Source organism: Punica granatum, chromosome 1, assembly GCF_007655135.1.
Source record: "Punica granatum isolate Tunisia-2019 chromosome 1, ASM765513v2, whole genome shotgun sequence".
Lineage (NCBI taxonomy): Eukaryota > Viridiplantae > Streptophyta > Magnoliopsida > Myrtales > Lythraceae > Punica > Punica granatum.
Window position 1 is genome coordinate 38,512,072 of NC_045127.1, and position 22,003 is coordinate 38,534,074.

The 22,003-nt window shown below is 46.1% G+C and overlaps 1 protein-coding gene and 1 non-coding gene across 2 annotated transcripts; one reads left to right on the top strand and one right to left on the bottom strand.

Moving 5' to 3' along the window:
• Positions 1–8,945: 8,945 nt before the first annotated feature.
• Positions 8,946–14,461, bottom strand: LOC116205794. Its single transcript, XM_031538456.1, has 4 exons — positions 13,920–14,461; positions 13,598–13,808; positions 12,768–13,555; positions 8,946–12,551 (listed from the first exon to the last, which is right to left on the bottom strand). The coding sequence occupies exons 1-4, from the start codon at positions 14,459–14,461 to the stop codon at positions 9,158–9,160; spliced, it is 4,935 nt and encodes a 1,644-aa protein (XP_031394316.1). The 3' UTR covers positions 8,946–9,157.
• LOC116193387 lies at positions 13,845–13,951 on the top strand. The gene has a single exon (XR_004154294.1). It is a non-coding gene; the product is annotated as a small nucleolar RNA R71 (small nucleolar RNA).
• Positions 14,462–22,003: the final 7,542 nt, after the last annotated feature.

Sequence of the window (22,003 nt, forward strand, 5' to 3'; positions counted from 1 at the left end):
TTTTTTTTTCTTTCGGATCCGACCCCCCATGCATGCCATACAACGTCCCATGCTTATTTCTTTTTATTTATCATGTCCATAAGTTGATGAACGTGCATCTCATGAGGGGAGACGACGTGGGTCGGGGCGGAAGAGGACCCGGGTCACAGCCGAACCATGGAACCCACGGTCAAGCCTTGAGCGGGCAACCTGTGAGCCTCCATGATTCCTCCGAGGCTAGGGCGCCTCTTCTTTCTCGAAACTAGCCGGTCCCCGTTCCCTTTTGTCGTTATTTTGTCATGTACCACATATAATATATTAACATGACGGGAAAAAGTTCGATTCGGGGTTGGAGAACCTTTCATTGGACTCGTGTGAGCCATGAGGGCTCACGGCCACTCTTGAAGAGATGTGGCCGAGAGCCCCCCTTGACTACACGGGTCCATGGAGGCTTCTCTTTTTCCGAGGGGGTTGGTTCCCGTGTTCCTCCGTTTCATTATCGCATGGGTTAACGTTATTCTTGGTTATTTCTATAAATGCCTCGTTTGTGCATGTTGACGTGTTCGTTTGCGCATTTATGATTGTGGCTATCTTGATTCGGTTGAAATTTGTAATATTACCGTATTCGAGGTATTATGCATGTAAGAAATAATTAGAATTGGTGTGGGAGACCGCCCATGACTCGAGTCGGGTTGGGGAGGCCACTCGGTTTATCCCCTTCGGGATTGGCCGAATGCTCCCGAACCCTTCCCGAGTCTAGGGTGACCTCCTTAGCCGTTTCGGGATCGTTTCTTGGAATTGAGTGTATTGATATTTTTATCGTTGGCTATGTGGGGATCACATGATGGACATGACGATTTTGGATCATTATCCATTAAATCTATAATACCCACGATATAAGGTCGCCCTCATCGAATAATTTCACAAACGGGAAAACGGAGCGCCTTATTCGGTTAATTGAATCATTCGGAATAAATAATTGGGTAAATTGGTCATTAACTTGTAAACGCATCGATGATTTACGGAACGGCGTAAATGCCCCTTTTCCACTAAAAAATATTCACAATTTCAAAATATCGAGACACGTAACACGAGGAGAATTGACGTCTAGCGAGTACTCACGTCCCTTGACTCGAGTCCGAGCCCAATTTGAGGCGGCCCGAGTCCGGGAACGAGAGTCCTTCTTAGACTCCTTCGTGCAACGCGGACCTCAAATTTATACCCGAACATCGCAATTTTATCCAAGGGCATAATCATCATTCCGTGACTCACCGATACCCTAGGCTCTAGGGAGTCGAAAACACCTCGATCTATGGACGGAAAAGGGCTACCCGTTCGGGTACGAGTCTCATTCGCACGGCTCATTCCGTTCACTTTCGGTGTTTCTATCTTCCTATTGTAGATTCGGTGGGGAGTATTTTATTTCAGTTACAAGACACTAACAACCGGATTAATCGTACATTCGGCCTAATCAAACACTAGATAACGGATAGGCGGAATGATAGACTCCATCCTAGAGTCAAAACACGAGTTTGGATAAATCGGTGAAACCGCAGTGACACTCAACAGAATAAGAGTCTTAAAACAAACACACGTATGTAATTGGCTTAGAACCCCATTCTAATCCACCATCTATGTTTGTCTAGGCTAGATACATTGTTTGCTAATCAACCCCGGCTAATAACTGATTAAATCACGTACACTTGACTTAATACACCACTTGTCTGTATTCACTGATAGTTGTCAGTTATTGTCTATATCATGTCAGTTTTATCTGTTTTCTTCTGTTTTATCCTTGCCTATGATGATTTATTGCGGTTCGGGCCCGAACCCATAGGTTACGTGTTGCACGGGGTCCAACACCCCAAATCACCGAACACGAGGCCCAACGCCTCTCAATTCACCGAGCGCGTGCAACCCGAGTGCGGAATGGGATCTAGCCTCGAGTCACCATCACACTCCAAATATGGCCTATGTGGAAGGCGATTTGGATTGGATGTGTGAAACGTGTTTAGATATCACCCGGGAGCTCGATCAGTCCAGTGGTTACAGTGGGAACTAATCGGTTCTCCTGCAAACCATTGGTTCAATCGAACCCGACCCCCGGCTCCTTGAAGCCCGCGTTGCCTTAATTTGTTTATCGGTTATTCAAAACATACGGTGAGCCGGAGGGGAATATTGGCCTAATGCAAACCGATCGGGATCCATTTATTTCATTCAGTTGTATTCTGTAATTATTCGAGTGCACATTGTGAGGATCTTATTTGTGTATTTATTCATATACTTGTAAGGATCCCGATCGGTGAGCAAGAGGTCCGAGTGTTGAGTCGGTTAAGTCGGTCTATCGTCACCAAGGGACGAGTAAGCTCGAATAATTATGGTCTCGGTTCGCGCAGGGAATCGACCATTACGGTCCGAAGAACTGTAACGCTAAGATAGCGAACCAATTCCTTGACTCTCAAGCCTACTCATCCTTCGGATCCTCGGCCCAACTCAATCGATTCATCGATTTTACGGTGTCAAAACGGGCAAGTCAAGCGCAACTTTAAATCACGCGGTAAATAAACTAAATGGCAAGCCTAGCAAGCTAGAGTACCAAAAGGGCGTGCGGGATATAGGCCCGCACGTAATAGAACCCCCGAATTCGGAATTTCCGGTTCCGTACGACCATTGCCTTAGAATTTAGGTGTACCCCGTACCCCTAGACCCGGGTAACTTGCCGGCCCTCGACCTTCGGGTCGTAAAATGGCAAGTGGCGACTCCTTCTCACGTGCGTCCGTCGCGCGTCCCTGGGAAGGTGGACACTCCCAAGCCGCCTTTGCTTAGGCGCGCGCATGCGTGCCCCGACGAGATGAAATTCGGGTGCGCACAGCTTGGCGACTCCACTGGGGACACTTAGAGGGTTCGGGCTCGTTCCCGCTTGTTTTGTTTGCTTGTCTATTTACCGCTTTCCGCATTTCCCGCTTATCTATTTACGCACTTTTATTTTCCGCACATGCATTGCACATCATACTAGCTTCTTAGGTACCTTGTCCGACATCCCACGGGCCCCAATATAGGAAGCTAGGTTAGTCAGAGGTTCCGAGTAAGGGAACGGATCGAGTCGGCTATGCCACCGAACCGGCCCCCAAAGATCCTCGCTCGATTTCAAGGAATTCACACCCTTGAGTCGGGAGCCCCCATCCCTAGTTAGCGGTTCTCCCAGTAGCACCGAAAGCCATGCATACACAGGGACCGTCATGCTAGACCAATTTTTACCTCCATGCCGTCAACCGACCCAAAGTCGAGTCCTTGAGTCGGCCCGTAGTTTTTTTAGGACGGGCATTTTTGTTGTTTTTGTAAGAAAGAGCGATGTATACTGTAAAGAACACAATTATAGTTTATCTTTCCGCACTGCATACATTCTTTCGAAAAAAGACTTAGGACACTACATTGATTTGATTCTAAAAACGTTAAGCCGACATCTCCTCCATCTAGGTAAGGATGGACCGCCCGGCTCCCGGTCTTAGGCTCGAAGCAATCATGCCGCCAAGGCAAGACATCATGCGCATCTGGAGGACTCTCCGGCCGGTGGACCACGCATTCATCCAGGACATCATCGGAGACGTAGTCATGCTCACCGAGACTCCGGTAGACTGGATCTTCCTGAGGACCGCAGCCAAACTTTGGGATCTCGAGCACGCGGTATTCAATTTCCAAGGGATGGAGTTAGCCCCTACGATCGAGGAGTACATGGCACTCATCCAGAGGCCCACGCCCACGACCCAAGGCATATTCAGACCCAACCCGTTCACAACCATCCAGGGTCAGCTCTCCGCTCTTCTCCACATACCCGCTCAAGATATCCACGAGGAGCTTCATCAGAGGTGGGATCAAGGCATTAGGATTGCGTGGCTCTCTGATTGGACACTCCTCCGCGCAATGACGCCTACTACGGCTTCCTATCAACGCGATGCTTGCCATGGATTCCTGCTCTTGGTCTTTGGCACCATCCTGTTCCCCGTACTCGCCGAACCTCATCGACGGGGCTATAGCCCAAGTCATCCTCCAAGTAGTAGGAGGCCATAGTTATGTCGAGGCTTTGTTAGCCGAGACCGTTCGGTCTCTTGACTATGTTAGGGAGGTTCGGCGCGGAAGGATGAGAGGGTCTCCGCACTTGCTACAGATTTGGCTTCTAGCTCATATCCGCCCGTTCTGCTCGTCACATCCGTTCTCCTACATCGCCGACGAGCGCTCGCTGATCAAACGCTTGGCGCCGGTCATCCCACCTCCCGAGCACAGTTTCTCGAAATGGAGGCGCTTTTGGCGCGAGCTGACGCCCTCACGGTTCCTTTGGGTCGCCCGATGGAACCCCGGCGGCCCCATGATCACGGGATGTCCCGGAATTGTGGGAGTTCCCCTCCTCAGCCATTTGGGGAGCACCCTCATATTTCCCGGCCGAGTAATCAGACAACTCGGTGGCCTACAGGACATTCCCGCCGAGGCGGACCGCCTACCTTTCCGTCTCCAATGGGCCGACTCCACGTCCACGGCCCCCGATAGGTTCCTACAGATTCGGGAGATCTGCCGTCAGCGGGATGCTAGTACTATACAGCGCCCGTACTTCCCCGAACATCCCACCGACGAGGAGCGAGCGTTCTCCGCCACCTCAGCATACGTGGCCCGATTCTACCCGCAAGGATCGACACCGCCACAACGGTCTCAGGCCGCCCCGACTCCCCGCGCTACATCCACCCTCGTCCCCGAAGCCGAAAGTCCCACCCAAGCGGCCATGCACGCAGAGCTGCGGGCCATCAGGGAGGAACGGGATAGGCTCCGTTGCGAGCTTGTTGACTCCCGCGCAGAGGTCGCGGACTACAGAGAGCTTCAGACACAGCTGACTCAGGCACGCGCCCGGGTCGCACACTTAGACCGGGAGATGGCCCGCTTGGATGCGGAGTTGGATCGAGTGCACAAGAGGGCGCGCAACCTCGCCCATCCTTAGGATTAGTAGGCGTACTCATTTTTGCCCTCGCTCGGACCCATGCCACTTTCGAGCGGCCACCGAGCGCAAAGGGATGTCGGCTTTACATTTATGTTCCTTTCTTTTCTTCCGAATGTTCTATTTTGTAAAACCATGGAACTTGGAGCTAATCAATGTAATGACATTAGTGTTTTGAAAGCTCATGCATCTCATACATTTTGGCATTTTACTTAATTCCGCACTTATCATTCGAGTTATCGGTGTCTGTCCTTATGCACCCTTGGAATGCAGGTGATCACAACTGGCGTCACACCGCTACCCGACTCGTCAACGTCTCAGGATGGCGGAAGGAGATCACGTCGATATTTCCGAAGAAGTCAACCCTTCGGTCCCGATCCTTTCTCAACCACCGCAGACACACGCCCAGCCACCTCTTACTCCTGCAGGCGTACTCCCGACATACTCCGGCGCCCTTCCGACGCATCTCCCACCCCCGGCACCTTCAGGGGCACCTCTCCCACCGACCTCACCAACATCCGCCGCCACCAATGACCAAGCCCGCATTGCGGCCCTCGAGGGCACGGTCAACCAAATGGCCACTAATATGGCGGAGCTGCTCGCCTTGCTCAGAGGACCTAACCGGGCCTCCTCGAGTTCTACTCCTCCCCCGGGACCGGGACCAACAGTCGATCCAACCCCGTGGGCTCCACCGACCCAAGCCCCGGAGAACGTTGAGGCTCCCGCACCGCCAACGCTGTATACGTCCACGGTCCACCCCTTCACTAGTCAACTTCCGCCACCGCCGGCCCCTTCGGTAGTTCCTCTTCCACCTGCTACCTTCCTACCTGCGGAGCACATTCTGTCCGCACCTCCTCCTGTTTCCATATCGGCTCCGGCTATGATCTACACGGCGCCTCCGCCGACGGTTTTCCCGGCAACCACCGCACCTGCTCCAACTCATCCTCAAGCCACGGAGCTCCCTCCCTTTAAGTCTCTACAGCATCACGCCGGCCTCTCCTACCAGGCACCGCCTCCCATAAACACCACCTTCCACGAATCGGGCACACCGACCAATGCGGCCCAATTTGCCTCATCGATGCACTTTTTCCCCGAGGCCGACGCCGAACAGGAGCGTAGGCTGAAGCGAATGGAGGAAACGATACGAGCCCTGCAAGCGAACGACGTTCGTCCCGACGCCCGCTACGGCGACTGTAGCCTATTCCCGGGCATGCGTCTGCCCCCGAAGTTCAAGGTTCCAGAGTTCAAGACCTATGAAGGCATGATCCACTGCAAATATATATAAAAATAAGCTCGAATTCTACCAGCAAGTGTACTGGGTCAGATCAAGTAATATAGTGATGAATAGAGTGTCGATCCCACAAGGATTAATTAAGTACTAAACCTATATTAGATTCTATTATTATCTAAGCAATCAAATTAAGAGAATTAACTAATTAACTACTAATCAACCTAAATCCTCACAAAGAGCAGAAAGAGAATTGTATGAAAATATATCAATTGAAAGTGGGAAAAACAGAATCCACCCTAGTTTCACTAATCAGATTGCCATCATGTTATATAGACTGATAGCTATGTGGTTATTCAAGTGAGTTTATCAAGCCTTTAAAATTAAAGTCTTAAACCTCTAATTAATCAATCAGCTCCCGCATCTCTAATTAATAGTGGACTCTAAATTATAATCATACACCTTCCAGTGCTATGATTGTCTAATGCCCTAAATTAATTATCCCTAATGTCTTAGCGAATAACTAACTAGAAACATTGCATTAATTCCCTGGATAATCTCTAATTAAACTAATTAACGCAGCTATCGCATTTAACTAATTAGTCTAATCAAGAATTCCTAACAAACACTATATCAACTCCCGTATCAATAGTGTTTCTAACAATTATAACCAATTAAGAATTAAAATTGAAATTATAGGAATTGCAATCATGAATCATCAACACATCTATTAATCCTATAACATGGCGACAATCATCATATTAGCTACCTAGGGTTTCATCATATTCCCACAACAGAAGCTTAGAACATCATGGAATTGAAAACACAATTATAATTCCAAGGAGTCATTGCAATAGAATTCATATTCAGCAATAAACTCAAGATATTGAATCCTAAAACAAAAACCCAACAATTCCTTTAAGGAATTGTCTCTTCCACAATTCTTCGCTTCAAATCAATTGATCCAGGTGACGGCTCCAGACAAGACCCTCTCCAAAAACTCTCTAGGTTAAAAGAATGGTGAAAGATGGCTCCCCCTAGGGTTTCCTAATCTTGTTATGAGGAGTATTTATATCCAAAACAAAAAAAAAGATTTCCGAAAGATATAGGCTGGCTCCAAATTGCGCAAAACTCCTCAATATTGCTCGTAATTCCATCTAAGTCCTCAAAGACCTACAATATCAAATTACACATAATTAAGCACCGACTTCTTATAATTTCTATAAAATTAATAATAATTTAACATGAATTGCACAATAAAATATGAGTATAATATGCCCTTATCAACTTCCCCACACTTGAACTTTTGCTTGTCCTCAAGCAAAATAAATAAGACCAAGGAAAGAAATCTATCAGAGAGAGTACAAATTTTCATATTCACTGATTTAAGCATTTGATATCTCATAATTTATTACTCGTTATTTTGTGGTGCCCACTGCTCAAACCAAACTGGAAACATGTGATCAGAGTACTACAGTTGAAATTAACCAGCTAATCTAGAGAAAGCAAATTTTAATCCAAGCGTTTAGCCTAAGATTTCTATTTCAAAAGTAAATACTCAGTCCTATAAGGAAAAATACACATTTAAATTTCATAGCTGTTAGCAGGCATATAATCCCTCTAATTTTCCCTCTAAGCAAGTCAACAAGGTAGTGAAAGCATATGGTATCTGCTTCGTCCCTAGGTTTTCTTCCTTTTTATTACAAGTCTTAATTCATTTTTTTGTTTTTGCATTCAATTTTTCCTTTCTGCTTCAGAAGCAAATTTTTTTTTTCAAGTCCAATTTTTGTTTGAACTTGTGCCTTTCCGCTCTTCTCGTTATAGTGAGTTCATTGAGTCGGCACATCCCGGGCTCATCACCCAAGTGACCGGGTTTTAAAGGGACCCCTACGAACTCTTCCTCACTCTAACATTCAAGTTAGGATACTCATAACTCAATTCTTGAGTCATTGGAGTAAAGGCTATGCTTGCTTTTTTTTTTTTTTGAATGCTCACTAACACTTTTCAGACTTCTTTTATAGGAATCACTAAGTACAAAGCTTCTTCTACCTCTTTCACTAAATGTTAAAGTGCTATTAGAATAATTAAAAAGAGGATATACTAACTAACTTTGCTTAGAAGTAGATCTGTTTATTTTTCACTTAAAGACTTGACCGACTCTTAAACTTCAAACTCTAGGGCTAAAAACTAGGTAAATTTGATTTCTAAAGATTTGACTAATTAATTTTAACTAAGTACAAAAATCACAACAGTGGTGAGTAGGGCGCCTAAGTGAGTCAATTTTTTTTCAACAATTCCTGAACAAATGCTATCAACAATATTCTTCGTACAATCTCTAGATTTCAATAATTAAAAAAAAAATTAAAAAAAACAATTTGGCCTAACAATTGCCAGATAACTTAAGGACAATTATAATTCAAGGTGACAGGGAAGTATAACTATTTATCAACAAAGACAGGCATCAGATGTCATGAGTAACAAATTAAATCACAGAATTCAGACATCAACACTATACTCAATTTTATACTCCATCTGTTTAGTATCTCCCTTCCCCACACTTAGATTAAACAGTGTCCTCACTGTTCCTAATGTAGCTCTAGTAAAACGAAAATAAAAATAAAGAACATAAGAGAAAAAGAGATACTAGTACTTCCCCGGTTTCGAAAAATTAAGTTGAAGCAATTGGAGTTCCAACTGGTATAGCAATAGAGAGAGTCAGCAGTTGTTATCCACCCCGGCTTCAAAAACAAAAAGAAAACAACAAAAAGAACAAAAATAGCAGATAATCCATCTTAACTAAAACAATCAAATAGCAAATATCCCAAGTCTACCCAATGAGTGGGTGCTTGATAAAGTGCAAACCAACAACAAATCAAAATAAAACAAATGAAGCAAAAGAATTGAGAGCCAACAGGGACTTTAGCTCTCAGACATGGGCTGCCTCCCATGAAGCACTTAGTTTATAGTCGCTAGTTCGACTTTTCCAGTTCTTCAACCGAATTTGCTAGATCCACCGTAGTGGCATCACCATCAATATTTTCCCCTTCAAAGTAATGCTTGAGAAGATGACCGTTTACTTTAAAAGTGCGGTCATCTTCTGACTTCAGCTCAACTGCACCATAGGGAAAAACATTAGAAATAACAAATGGTCCAGACCATCGAGATTTTAACTTACCTGGGAACAACTTCAAGCGAGAGTTGTATAATAGGACTTTCTGACCAGGCAAAAACTCTCGCTTTAGGATGTTCCTATCATGCCATCGCTTGGCTCGCTCCTTGTATATCCTAGCATTTTCATATGCTTCCTCTCTCATCTCAGCCATCTGATTCAACTGGAGCAATCTCTTTTCACCTGCAGCTTGTAAATCAAAGTTAAGGTATTTTATGGCCCAATATGCTTTGTGCTCAAGCTCTACTGGTAGGTGACATGATTTACCATAAACAATCTTGTATGGGGACATTCCTATGGGGGTTTTGAAAGCTGTCCTGTAAGCCCACAATGCATCATCAAGTTTTAAAGACCAATCTTTCCTAGATGCATTGACTGTTTTCTCTAAGATACGCTTTATTTCCCTATTGGACACCTCAACCTGTCCACAAGTCTGTGGATGATAAGGGGTGGCAATTTTATGAGTAACTCCATATTTTGATAATAATTTTTCAAATTGCCGATTGCAAAAATGTGATCCCCCATCACTTATAATGGCTCTAGGTACCCCAACTCTTGAAAAGATGTTCTTTTTCAAAAATCTGATTACAACTCTGGCATCATTACTTTGTAGAGCAACTGCTTCTACCCATTTTGAAACATAATCAACAGCCACAAGAATATATTTATTTGAAAAAGAAGAGGGAAAAGGACCCATAAAATCTATTCCCCACACATCAAAAAGCTCAATTACAAGAATGCTATTTTGTGGTACTTCATGTCTCCTAGAAATATTGCCAGTTCTTTGGCATGGAGCACAAGACATAATGTAATTCCTGCAATCATGAAATACTCTAGGCCAATAAAATCCACAAGATAAGATCTTAGTTGCAGTTCTTTCCACACCAAAGTGGCCTCCTGCTTCCTTAGAATGACAGTGTTGTATTATGCTAAGTTGTTCAGTTTCAGGCACACAGCGTCTAATTACTTGGTCAGCACAATATTTAAACAGATATGGTTCATCCCAAAAATAGTATTTCACATCATGCAAAAATTTCTTTTTCTGTTGAGATGACAAACCATATGGTGTGATGTTGCTAACCATGTAATTGACTATATCAGCATACCAAGGTAATCCTTGGATTTCTGCTACATGCAATTGTTCATCAGGGAACTTTTCATTAATGGGTGAATCTAAACAATCAGATTCCAAACGGGATAAGTGATCAGCCACTACATTTTCAGTTCCCTTTGTGTCTCTAATTTCCAGGTCAAATTCTTGTAGCAGTAGAATCCAACGAATTAGCCTAGGTTTAGCATCAGCTTTGGCAAACAAATATTTCAGGGCAGCATGGTCTGTGTATACTATGATCTTAGAACCTATCAGATAAGGCCGAAACTTGTCACATGCAAATATGACTGCTAAAAGCTCCTTTTCAGTTGTGGCATAGTTCTTTTGGGCCTCATTTAAAGTTCTACTAGCATAGTATATTGCATGAAATACCTTACCTCTCCTTTGCCCAAGTACTGCTCCTACAGCATAGTCGCTGGCACCACACATCAGCTCAAACGGAAGCTCCCAATTAGGTGCAACGATCACTGGTGCAGAAGTGAGTTTCTCCTTCAATAAATTGAATGCCTGCAAACAATTGTCATTAAAAACAAAAGCAGAATCTTTTTCAAGTAAATTACAAAGAGGTCTAGAGATTTTAGAAAAGTCCTTGATAAATCTCCTGTAGAAGCCAGCATGTCCTAAGAAGCTCCTTACTCCTTTTGTTGAAGTGGGTGGTGGCAACTTCTCTATTATCTCCACTTTTGCTCGATCAACTTCAATCCCTTTCTTTGACACCTTGTGACCTAAGACTATACCCTCTCTTACCATAAAATGACATTTCTCCCAGTTCAGAAGCAGATTAGTCTCCTTACATCTTTTAAGCACACAGCCTAAATTTGTCAGACAAGATTCAAATGACTTCCCAAAAACAGAGAAATCATCCATAAATATTTCAATAAAATTCTCTAACATGTCAGAAAATATAGACATCATGCACCTCTGGAAAGTGGCAGGTGCATTACAGAGACCGAAAGGCATTCTCCTAAAGGCAAAAGTGCCATAAGGACAAGTGAATGTGGTTTTCTCCTGGTCCTCGGGTGCTATATGAATCTGATTGTAACCAGAATAACCATCTAGAAAACAATAATAATCATGCCCTACAAGTTTTTCTAGCATCTGATCAATGAAAGGGAGGGGGAAATGGTCTTTACGGGTAGCATCATTTAGTTTCCTGTAATCTATACAAACTCTCCACCCAGTCACAGTACGAGTCGGGATTAATTCATTGACCTCATTTTTAACCACAGTCATACCACCCTTTTTAGGCACTACTTGAACAGGACTAACCCATTTACTATCTGAGATAGGATAGATAATACCTGCATCCAACAGTTTAAGCACTTCTTTCTTCACTACCTCTTTGAGAGTTGGGTTAAGTCGCCTCTGTGGTTGCACTATGGGTTTGCACTCAGCTTCCAACATTATCCTGTGAGTGCAAATCAAAGGGCTGATCCCTTTGATATCTGCAACAGTCCATCCTATTGCCTCCTTGTGCTCTCTCAGCACGCTTAGGAGCTGTTGCTCCTGATCACCTGTCAAGGAAGAAGAGATAATTATTGGCAAAGTATCATCTATTCCAAGATAGGCATATTTTAAATGGCTAGGCAATGGTTTAAGTTCTAGCACCGGGGACTGTGTCAAAGATGATACTGGTTTTGTCGCACTGGTGCCCAGCTCCTCATAGTAGCGAGCCTTGATTTCTGATACCTTCTCCACAGATTCTTCCTCATGCTCATCATCATCACTCCAATCGTCCAGATCCCTAAGGACTGATTCCATTGTATCCACACCTGCTTTCTCCTCCCCAGACTCAGAGATAAGCTCATCAATAATATCAATGGTGTAACAAGATTTGCCATCATCAAATTTCTTTATGGCGTCATAAACATTAAAAGTTATTTGTTCATTCATAACTCTTAAAGTGAGCTTACCTTGTTCCACATCTATTAATGCTTTACCTGTCGCAAGGAACGGTCTGCCAAGGATCATGGGCACCTCTCTGTCCTCCTCCATCTCCAAGACTATGAAGTCGACTGGAAATATGAATTTGTCTACCTTCACCAGGACATTCTCGACAATACCCTTTGGATATTTGATACTCCTGTCAGCAAGTTACAAGGTAATATGAGTTTTCTTGCATTCTCCAAGTCCAAGTTTCCTGAAAATAGACAGAGGCATTAAATTTATACTTGCACCTGAATCGATAAGAACGTTCTCAAAATGAAAATTCCCTATAGTACAAGGAACAGTGAAACTCCCCTGATCTATTTGTTTGCGTGGTAAGTTAGGCAAGTCCTTTTGGAGAATCATAGAACACTCTCCTGTAAGCATCACAGGCTCACTCCCATCAAACTTCCTCTTTTTAGTGAGCAGATCCTTCATGAATCTAGCATATGAAGGCATCTGCTGGAGTGCTTCTGCAAATGGAATGTTGATTTGCAGCTTTTTAAAGACATCTAGGAATTTAGCAAATTGGGCGTCCAACTGTTGTTGCTTCAATCTTCTTGGAAAAGGGACAGGAGGAACATACAGTTTCACCCCTAGTGACTTCTGCCTTGGTTCTTCCACCTTTTGCTTACCTTTGTCTTTCTCCGGACTCTCCTCCTGAGTTTGAGCTTTTCTATTGACTGTTTCCAATTCCTTGCCACTCCTCAGCATTATAGCATTGACACCCTTGGGGTTCTCTTCAGTGTTGCTGGGTAAAGACCCTGATGGTCTATTACTCAATTGCTGAGAAATCTGACTAATCTGAACCTCTAGGTTTCGAATAGTGGCTTGTTGATTCTGTAGCATGGTGTCAGTCTTTTGCATATAGCTCAACATGAGCTCTTCCATTCTCGACTGACTTTGCTGAGGTGGAGCATTCTGAGCAGGGCCTTGCTTTTGGAATCCAAGTGGCGGTTTAAGTGCATTATTCTCATTCCTCCATGAGAAATTAGGATGATTACGCCACCCGGGATTGTAAGTGTTCGAATAAGGCCCTTGATTACTCCGTTGGAAGTTGTTGACAAAGTTCACTTGCTCTCCATTGGGTGAAGCCGAGGGATTTCCAGACATGCATTCAAGAGTCGAATGTGGTCCTGAACACAACTCACAAAAAGCAACCTGATTAGTATTAAAAGAATGTGCTGAGGTGAGTTTACTTACCTGGGTAGTGAGAGCTGAAATCTGGGTTGTCAAATTAGCAATAGTGTCCATGTCATTGACTGATGCCACTCTTGATTTACTTCTCTCATTCTGCCAATTATGTGCACTGGAGGCCATCTCTTCTATCAAAGCACTTGCTTCATTATAATTCTTACCCATCAGTGCGCCTCCTGCTGCAGCATCTACTAGAGACCTCAATGTATCATCCAGGCTAAGATAGAAGACCTCAATTAGGAGATTATCTGGCAATCCGTGATGTGGGCACTTTCTGATTGCCTCCTTGAATCTCTCCTATGCCTTATAAAGTGATTCACCATTGAACTTGGTGAAGTTAGTGATTTCGTTCCTCAATCTTGCAGTCCTAGCTGGTGGGAAAAATCTCCTGAGAAACTTAGATGAAAGGTCGGCCCAGGTGGTGATGGACTCTTGTGGCAGTGAATTGAACCAGGCTCTCGCTTTATCCCTAACTGAGAAAGGAAAAAGCTGTAATCTAATAACATCATCAGTGACATTATTCATCTTTACCGTGTTACAGTATTGGAGGAATCCTGCAATATGCTCATCAGGACTCTCGTTGGGATATCCTCCAAACTGTTTTGATTGAACCATCTGGATGAGTGCTGACTTCAGTTCAAAGTTATTAGCTGGAATAGTGGGCCTTCTGATCGCAGAACCCATAATAGTAGGTACTGCATAGTCTCGAAGTGCTCTGGCAGCACCCTGTATTTGGCGGTTGATGTCATCATCTGCCATCTCAACTACCTGCAATTCTTCCCTTCTTCTATTCTCTCTTCTCAACCGATGCAAGGTGCGCTCTATCTCAGGATCTAATGGTAGAAGTTTAGCACTTCTACTCCTGCGCATAGAATACCTGCAAAGAGAACAAGAAATAAACACACAGTAAAGTGCGCCTAAATTAACAATAGAACTAAAGGTGGTCTAATATTAAGTTAATCCCCGGCAACGGCGCCAAAAACTTGATCCACTGCAAATATATATAAAAATAAGCTCGAATTCTACCAGCAAGTGTACTGGGTCAGATCAAGTAATATAGTGATGAATAGAGTGTCGATCCCACAAGGATTAATTAAGTACTAAACCTATATTAGATTCTATTATTATCTAAGCAATCAAATTAAGAGAATTAACTAATTAACTACTAATCAACCTAAATCGTCACAAAGAGCAGAAAGAGAATTGTATGAAAATATATCAATTGAAAGTGGGAAAAACAGAATCCACCCTAGTTTCACTAATCAGATTGCCATCATGTTATATAGACTGATAGCTATGTGGTTATTCAAGTGAGTTTATCAAGCCTTTAAAATTAAAGTTTTAAACCTCTAATTAATCAATCAGCTCCCGCATCTCTAATTAATAGTGGACTCTAAATTATAATCATACACCTTCCAGTGCTATGATTGTCTAATGTCCTAAATTAATTATCCCTAATGTCTTAGCGAATAACTAACTAGAAACATTACATTAATCCCTGGATAATCTCTAATTAAACTAATTAACGCAGCTATCGCATTTAACTAATTAGTCTAATCAAGAATTCCTAACAAACACTATATCAACTCCCGTATCAATAGTGTTTCTAACAATTATAACCAATTAAGAATTAAAATTGAAATTAGGAATTGCAATCATGAATCATCAACACATCTATTAATCCTATAACATGGCGACAATCATCATATTAGCTACCTAGGGTTTCATTATATTCCCACAACAGAAGCTTAGAACATCATGGAATTGAAAACACAATTATAATTCCAAGGAGTCATTGCAATAGAATTCATATTCAGCAATAAACTCAAGATATTGAATCCTAAAACAAAAACCCAACAATTCCTTTAAGGAATTGTCTCTTCCACAATTCTTCGCTTCAAATCAATTGATCCAAGTGACGGCTCCAGACAAGACCCTCTCCAAAAACTCTCTAGGTTAAAAGAATGGTGAAAGATGGCTCCCCCCTAGGGTTTCCTAATCTTGTTATGAGGAGTATTTATATCCAAAAAAAAAAAAAAAGATTTCCGAAAGATATAGGCTGGCTCCAAATTGCGCAAAACTCCTCAATATTGCTCGTAATTCCATCTAAGTCCTCAAAGACCTACAATATCAAATTACACATAATTAAGCACCGACTTCTTATAATTTCTATAAAATTAATAATAATTTAACGTGAATTGCACAATAAAATATGAGTATAATATGCCCTTATCAAGGCACGACAGATCCGCGCCACCACCTCCGTCATTACCGAGGGAAAATGCTGCAGTATTGGGAATACGAGGAATTTGTCATCCACTCCTTCCAGGATAGCCTGTCAGGATCGGCCCTCGATTGGTTCATGTCGCTGAAGGCCGAAGACATCCCAACGTGGGAGGACCTCTCTCGGAAGTTCACCGACCGGTATTGGTATTCCGCAGAAACGCCTCCCACCCTATTGGAGTTAAGCACGAAAGAAATGGCGAGGGGTCAAAAGTTTGAGGAGTATGCTGCCAAGTGGCGGGCCCAAGCAGAAAAGCACATCCCTCCAATCAGCGAGGCGCAACAGATCCAATTGTTCCACTCCACGCTGAGAGGAGTGCACTATTCACACCTGTTAGCGCACACTTCGTCATTCTCCGACCTCATCGAGGCCGGTAAAAAGCTGGATTTGGGCATCAAGCTCGGAAGGATGGAAGACCCCACCAGCAAAGGAGATGAGTCGTCGAAGAAGGTCCCCACGACATCATCATCTTCGAGCGGGAGAAGGGGAAAGGAAGTTACGGTGAATACCGTCAATACGGCCCAACAGGCCCCTCAGCAATATTCGATGAACTACGCGGCGGTGCCTCCCACGGCTCCCTCCTATGCCCCGCAAGCACCTCAATATCGGCCCCAAGCCTCTACCCAACCAATCTACTATTCCGCACTACCGCCTCCACCCCTACCTGCGGTGTCGTCGCCCGTTGTCCACCACTATGCTCCTGCTCCATCTCCAGATCCTCAATACCAACCTCCGGGTCCTAGGACTTCTCAGCCGGCACAGCGGGCCCTCCCCCCGCAAGCTCAACAGGGCGATGCAGCACCATCGCGACCCCGCCGACAATACCCGACCCTACCGGTCCCGCCTTCCCACATCTACCGGTAAATTCGCGAGAAGGTCGGAACAATAGCGCCCGGCCCGAGCTTCGATCCAACCATTCAAGATCAAAGCAAGCAGTGCGAATATCATTGGGGGGCACCGGGGCATACCCTGGACACTTGTTGGAGATTGAGGGAGAGGATCCAAGAGATGATCGATGCGAAGGAGCTCGTATTCAATGCTGTAAAGCCTTCGAACGTACAGGCTAATCCTCTCCCCGACCATGGACCGGCTCCAGGGCCCTCTATCAATATGATCACTATATGCGCATCGGGAGAGGGCGAAGGCGAGCCAAGTTGTTCCTCCCCCTTCGTGATCGAATACGTACCCGCGGAAGCTGCAGTCGGGTTCACCGGGATGGACGTACCTCATGCCCCGCTTGTTATAGACGTCCCCGCCCCGGAGCCATACTCGAGCGATAGGGTCCCCTGGATCTATGACGGAGCTGTCGGAAACCTGGAGCAACAATTTGGTGTCATGGGCATAACCCGCTCAGGACGGCTGTATGAGAATCCAGCGGTCGCGGACAAAGGAAAGGCGCCTGCAATAGGAGCCGAAGCCACGCCCGAAGTCTCGCCTACTCCGCCCAAGAAAGTGACAGAAGAGGAGGCCGAAGCCTTCATGAAGGTCATCAAAGCGAGTGAGATAAGGTGGTGGAACAGATGGCCAAATCTCCGGCCCATATCTCATTGCTTGCCCTCCTACTCAACTCGGAACCTCACAGGGAGGCCCTCATGCGGGTCCTGACGGCCGCACAAGTCCCCAAAGGGACACCCCCAGACCGGATAGAGGAAACCATCAGCACCATTATCTCCAATACCATCTCGTTTTCGGACGATGAGCTCCCCTCTGAAGGATGCGCGCATTTCCGGGCACTGCACATCGTTTGCAAGTGCAACAACCATATCGTGGGCCGGGTCATGATCGACAACGGTTCCGCGCTCAACGTATGCCCGGTAACCACTTTGAAGCAGATGAATGTGGATCTCAACCGCATCCGTCCCAGCAAAATAGCGGTCCGAGCTTTCGATGGTTCGAGGAGAGAGGTGAACGGTGAAATCGATCTCCTCATAGATATCGGCCCATGCTCCTTCAGCGTCACATTCCAAGTGTTGGATATCCCGAACGCCTTCAGCCTACTCCTTGGAAGGCCCTGGATCCACTCGGCCGGCGCTATCCCGTCCTCACTGCATCAGAGGGCGAAATTCATCATCGAGGAAAAGATCATCACGGTTAAGGGTGAGGAGGATTACGCCATCTATAAGGAGACGGCGGTTCCCTACATCAGTGTCGGGGACGACGAAAACCTGTCTTTCCACTCCTTTGAGACTATCTCCGTTATCCGGGATTACGGAGAGGTCAGACCCTCCAGCGCCGACCGCATGATAGGGAAGGTCCTTATGCGCCATAATTACATTCCCGGCACGGGCCTTGGGGCGCGCGGGCAAGGAATCAACCGCCCCATTGAAGTTGAAGCGTACAAGCATAGGAGGGGACTTGGCTTTCGCCCCTCCTGCCATGAAATTATTGAGGCCCGCCGGGGCAATCACCTCCACCACTTCGCCACGCACTATGGTAGGCTCTACAGGGGCATTCCAGTCCCCCCCGCTATCACATTTCTTCCCCGGGCCTCCACTCATCATCGGGAGCACCTCTGACGGCCCTTCCTCAAACTTCGACGACGTGACTGACACCTTGCCAACCGTGTATGCCGTCACCGAGGAGATTCCTTCAGGGGTTCACATTCGCCCGGCGCAGGAAGACGAGGAGCTTAACAATTGGACCTCAGTCCTGCGCTACTCGGCTGTGATCGCCGATGTGTAAGATTTATCTATGTATGAGATGTTTCCCGCGTGTCGGCGTAGCCGTAGGCCACACGACGGAAGAGGGAACTCTGTTATGGCTTCGTGATCCTCACTATCAATGAATTCCCTATATGCATTTTTTGAATCCTTGTCTATTCCACTCTCTCTTCCTTACTCTTTTGTTCATATCATTCTAAATTTCTCTAAGACAATTCTTTCAATTCTCCAGGCTCCACTCGAATCCAAATCTTCGATGCGTTGATTCGAACCCATCCAAAGAATGTCTCGAAGAGCCTGGACCCATTACTTCGGGGAAGGGCTCGACGAAGACAGTCTAGTGCCTGAGATAGAAGAGAGTTTGCGCCGCCTCGAGGATCGCCAGCTCACCTCGCTCGAGTCAACAGAAGAGATCAACGTGGGCACTAAAGAGGAACCCCGCGTCCTTAAGATCGGTACGAGCCTCGACCCAACACAACGGGTCCGAATGATCGACTTCCTGACAAGGTATCAAGAAGTCTTCGCCTGGTCCTACGCCGACATTCCGGGGCTAGACCCGTCGATAGTAAAGCAATTCCTTCCTCCTAGACACGGAGAAGTTCCCGCCCAAACGGCAACAATTGCGACGGCAACGGGCAAGCCTCCTTCTCCGCATCAAGGAGGAGGTTGTCAAGCAGATCAACGTGGGTTTCCTCGAGGTCTGCAATTATTCTGAATGGGTTGCAAACATCGTGCCGGTGGAGAAGAAAGATGGAAGGGTTCGAGTCTGCGTCGACTATCGGGACCTCAATAAGGCCAGCCCCAAGGACAATTTTCCCTTGCCCCACATCGACATACTAGTTGACAACACGACGCGCCACTCTCAGTTCTCTTTCATGGACGGCGCCATGGCCTTTTTCAATGTGGGGAATGGATGTGATTGGCCCGATCAACCCCAAAGCGTCTAACGGACATATGTTCATTTTGGTGGCGATCGACTACTTCACCAAATGGATCAAAGCCGTCACTCTTGCGTCAGTCACCGCAAAAGCCGTGGCCCGTTTTCTCAGACGCGACGTCATAACCCGATATGGGGTCCCTGCGACAATCATCACAGACAACGCCAAGAACCTGAACAACAAGGTCATCGATGAGCTTTGTGCACAATTCAAAATCCGACACCGCAATTCTACCCCGTACCGTCCCCAAATGAACGGTGCGGTGGAAGCGGCGAATAAAAATATCAAAAAGATCATTGAAAAAATGACAGTGAACTACAAGGATTGGCACGAGATGCTCCCCTATGCACTCTTGGCGTACCGTACGTCCATACGGACCTCAACCGGGGCAACCCCGTACTCGCTAGTCTATGGCATGGAGGCCGTCCTCCCAATCGAAGTAGAAATCCCTTCCATGAGGATTCTCGCTGAGGCTGAACTCGAAGAAGCGGAATGGGCAAAGCAGCGGTATGAACAGTTAAACTTCATTGATGAGAAGAGGCTGAAAGCGCTATGCCACGGACAGTGCTATCAACAAAGAATGGCTCGAGCTTTCAACGCAAGAGTCCGCCACCGCGATTTCAACCCCGGCGACCTCGTTTTGAGGAAAGTCCTACACGTCACGCCGGACTCTCGAGGGAAGTTCTCGTACAAATACAATGGCTCCTTCGTCGTCAAAGAGGTTTTCTCCGGAGGAGCGGTCGTCTTGAGCGACATGGACGGCACTGAAAATGCCCTTCCCGTCAACGCTGACGCCATTAAGAAGTATTATCCGTGAACACTTGTATATTCTTTATTCTCCGGGCTCCGTGCCCCTTTCATTGTAAGACATTTCTATTTCTGTGGACGAGCTTCAATTCCCACAATCTGTCCAACACTAAGCTTTCTTGAGAGAAAAATAAATTTTCCCGCTAGGTCGAAAACCTCTTTGAGGCGGCCTAGGCAAAAACTAGGGAACGAGTGGCACGACTTAAAATCCCGCAAAGGGGGGTCGCGGCAAAAGGAGAACACAAATCACTCCCTCGCTAGGTCGAAAACCTCTTTGAGGCGGCCTAGGCAAAAGTTAGAGGACCCGAGGGGTACGATCCCACCCAAACATGGGGAATCGTAGCAAAAGGTGAGCATTCATGTGAGAGAAATTAAATAAAATACCCCGCTAGGCCGTCACACATCCCGCGACCTAGGCAAAAGTTAGGGGACAATGTTGGCTCGACCATGAAAGAAAAGCGACGCTTTCCTTGTGAAGCTACACTGAGTAGTGGTTCGGCACTCCCCGACGCAAGCAAACTCTCTTCAACTCTCCAGGTTCGAGGCCCACTTCGAAATGGGGATCGAATCAACGTATCCTTGACTTGGAGGATTCCATAAGATCCATCCTTTTACCTTTACGCACATGTTCTACGGGTCACCCGTTTCAGAAAAGCCATTCTCCGACAGGGACACGACCACCCTACAATGGTCACCGATATCAAATCCCCGACACATCTTTACATAGATTCCTCTTACGTATGCCTGTCTCGCCGATTAAGTGCAACTGACGCCCTTTGTAGGTTCCTTAATTTCCATGCACAGGTGTGATCGGGAATCCCAAGAGGCATCTCCTTCTTGACGAACACGCGTTTGGCTTGTGCGGCAGATCGGGGCATCGAACCAAATGAGGGGCATGATAAGGAACCCTTTTGACCCTGACTCAAGGAAGCGACAAAGGACAAGCTCGACTTGGAACGGGACAATCTGCCTCTGCCGACGTCCCCGACGAACCGCTTAGCATCCTTTCCCACCCTTACTTCCCCTCGCTCTCTCCATTTTACTGCTTTCCTCGGGCTTCGGCCTAGTGACTTTATCGCTTTCCGGACTTCGCGTCCACGGATTTCGCGTCCATTTTACTGCTTTCCTCAGGCTTCGGCCTAGTGACTTTATCGCTTTCCGGACTTCGCGTCCACGGACTTCGCGTCCATTTTACTGCTTTTCTCGGGCTTCGGCCTAATGACTTTATCGCTTTCCGGACTTCGCGTCCATTTTACTGCTTTCCTCGGGCTTCGGCTTAGTGACTTTATCGCTTTCCGGACTTCGCGTCCACGGACTTCGTGTCCATTTTACTGCTTTCCTCGGGCTTCGGCCTAGTAACTTTATCGCTTTCCGGACTTCGCGTCCATTTTACTGCTTTCCTCGGGCTTCGGCCTAGTGACTTTATCGCTTTCCGGACTTCGCGTCCACGGACTTCGCGTCCATTTTACTGCTTTCCTCGGGCTTCGGCCTAGTGACTTTACTGCTTTCCGGACTTCGCGTCCACGGACTTCGCGTCCACGGACTTCGCGTCCATTTTACTGCTTTCCTCGGGTTTCGGCCTAGTGACTTTACTGCTTTCCGGACTTCGCGTCCATTTTAATGCTTTCCTCGGGCTTCGGCCTAGTGACTTTATCGCTTTCTGGACTTCGCGTCCACGGACTTCGCGTCCATTTTACAGCTTTCCTCGGGCTTCGGCCTAGTG

Bases quoted from the DNA above. Each gene is read 5' to 3' on its own strand.
- LOC116205794 (XM_031538456.1), bottom strand. From the start codon at position 14,461: ATGCGCAGGAGTAGAAGTGCTAAACTTCTACCATTAGATCCTGAGATA. The intron at 13,809-13,919 runs GTTCAATGGTGA...CTTCTATCTTAG, and splicing joins GAAATCACTAACTTCACCAA to CCTGGATGATACATTGAGGT. The intron at 13,556-13,597 runs GTAAGTAAACTC...AATACTAATCAG, and splicing joins TTTCAGCTCTCACTACCCAG to GTTGCTTTTTGTGAGTTGTG.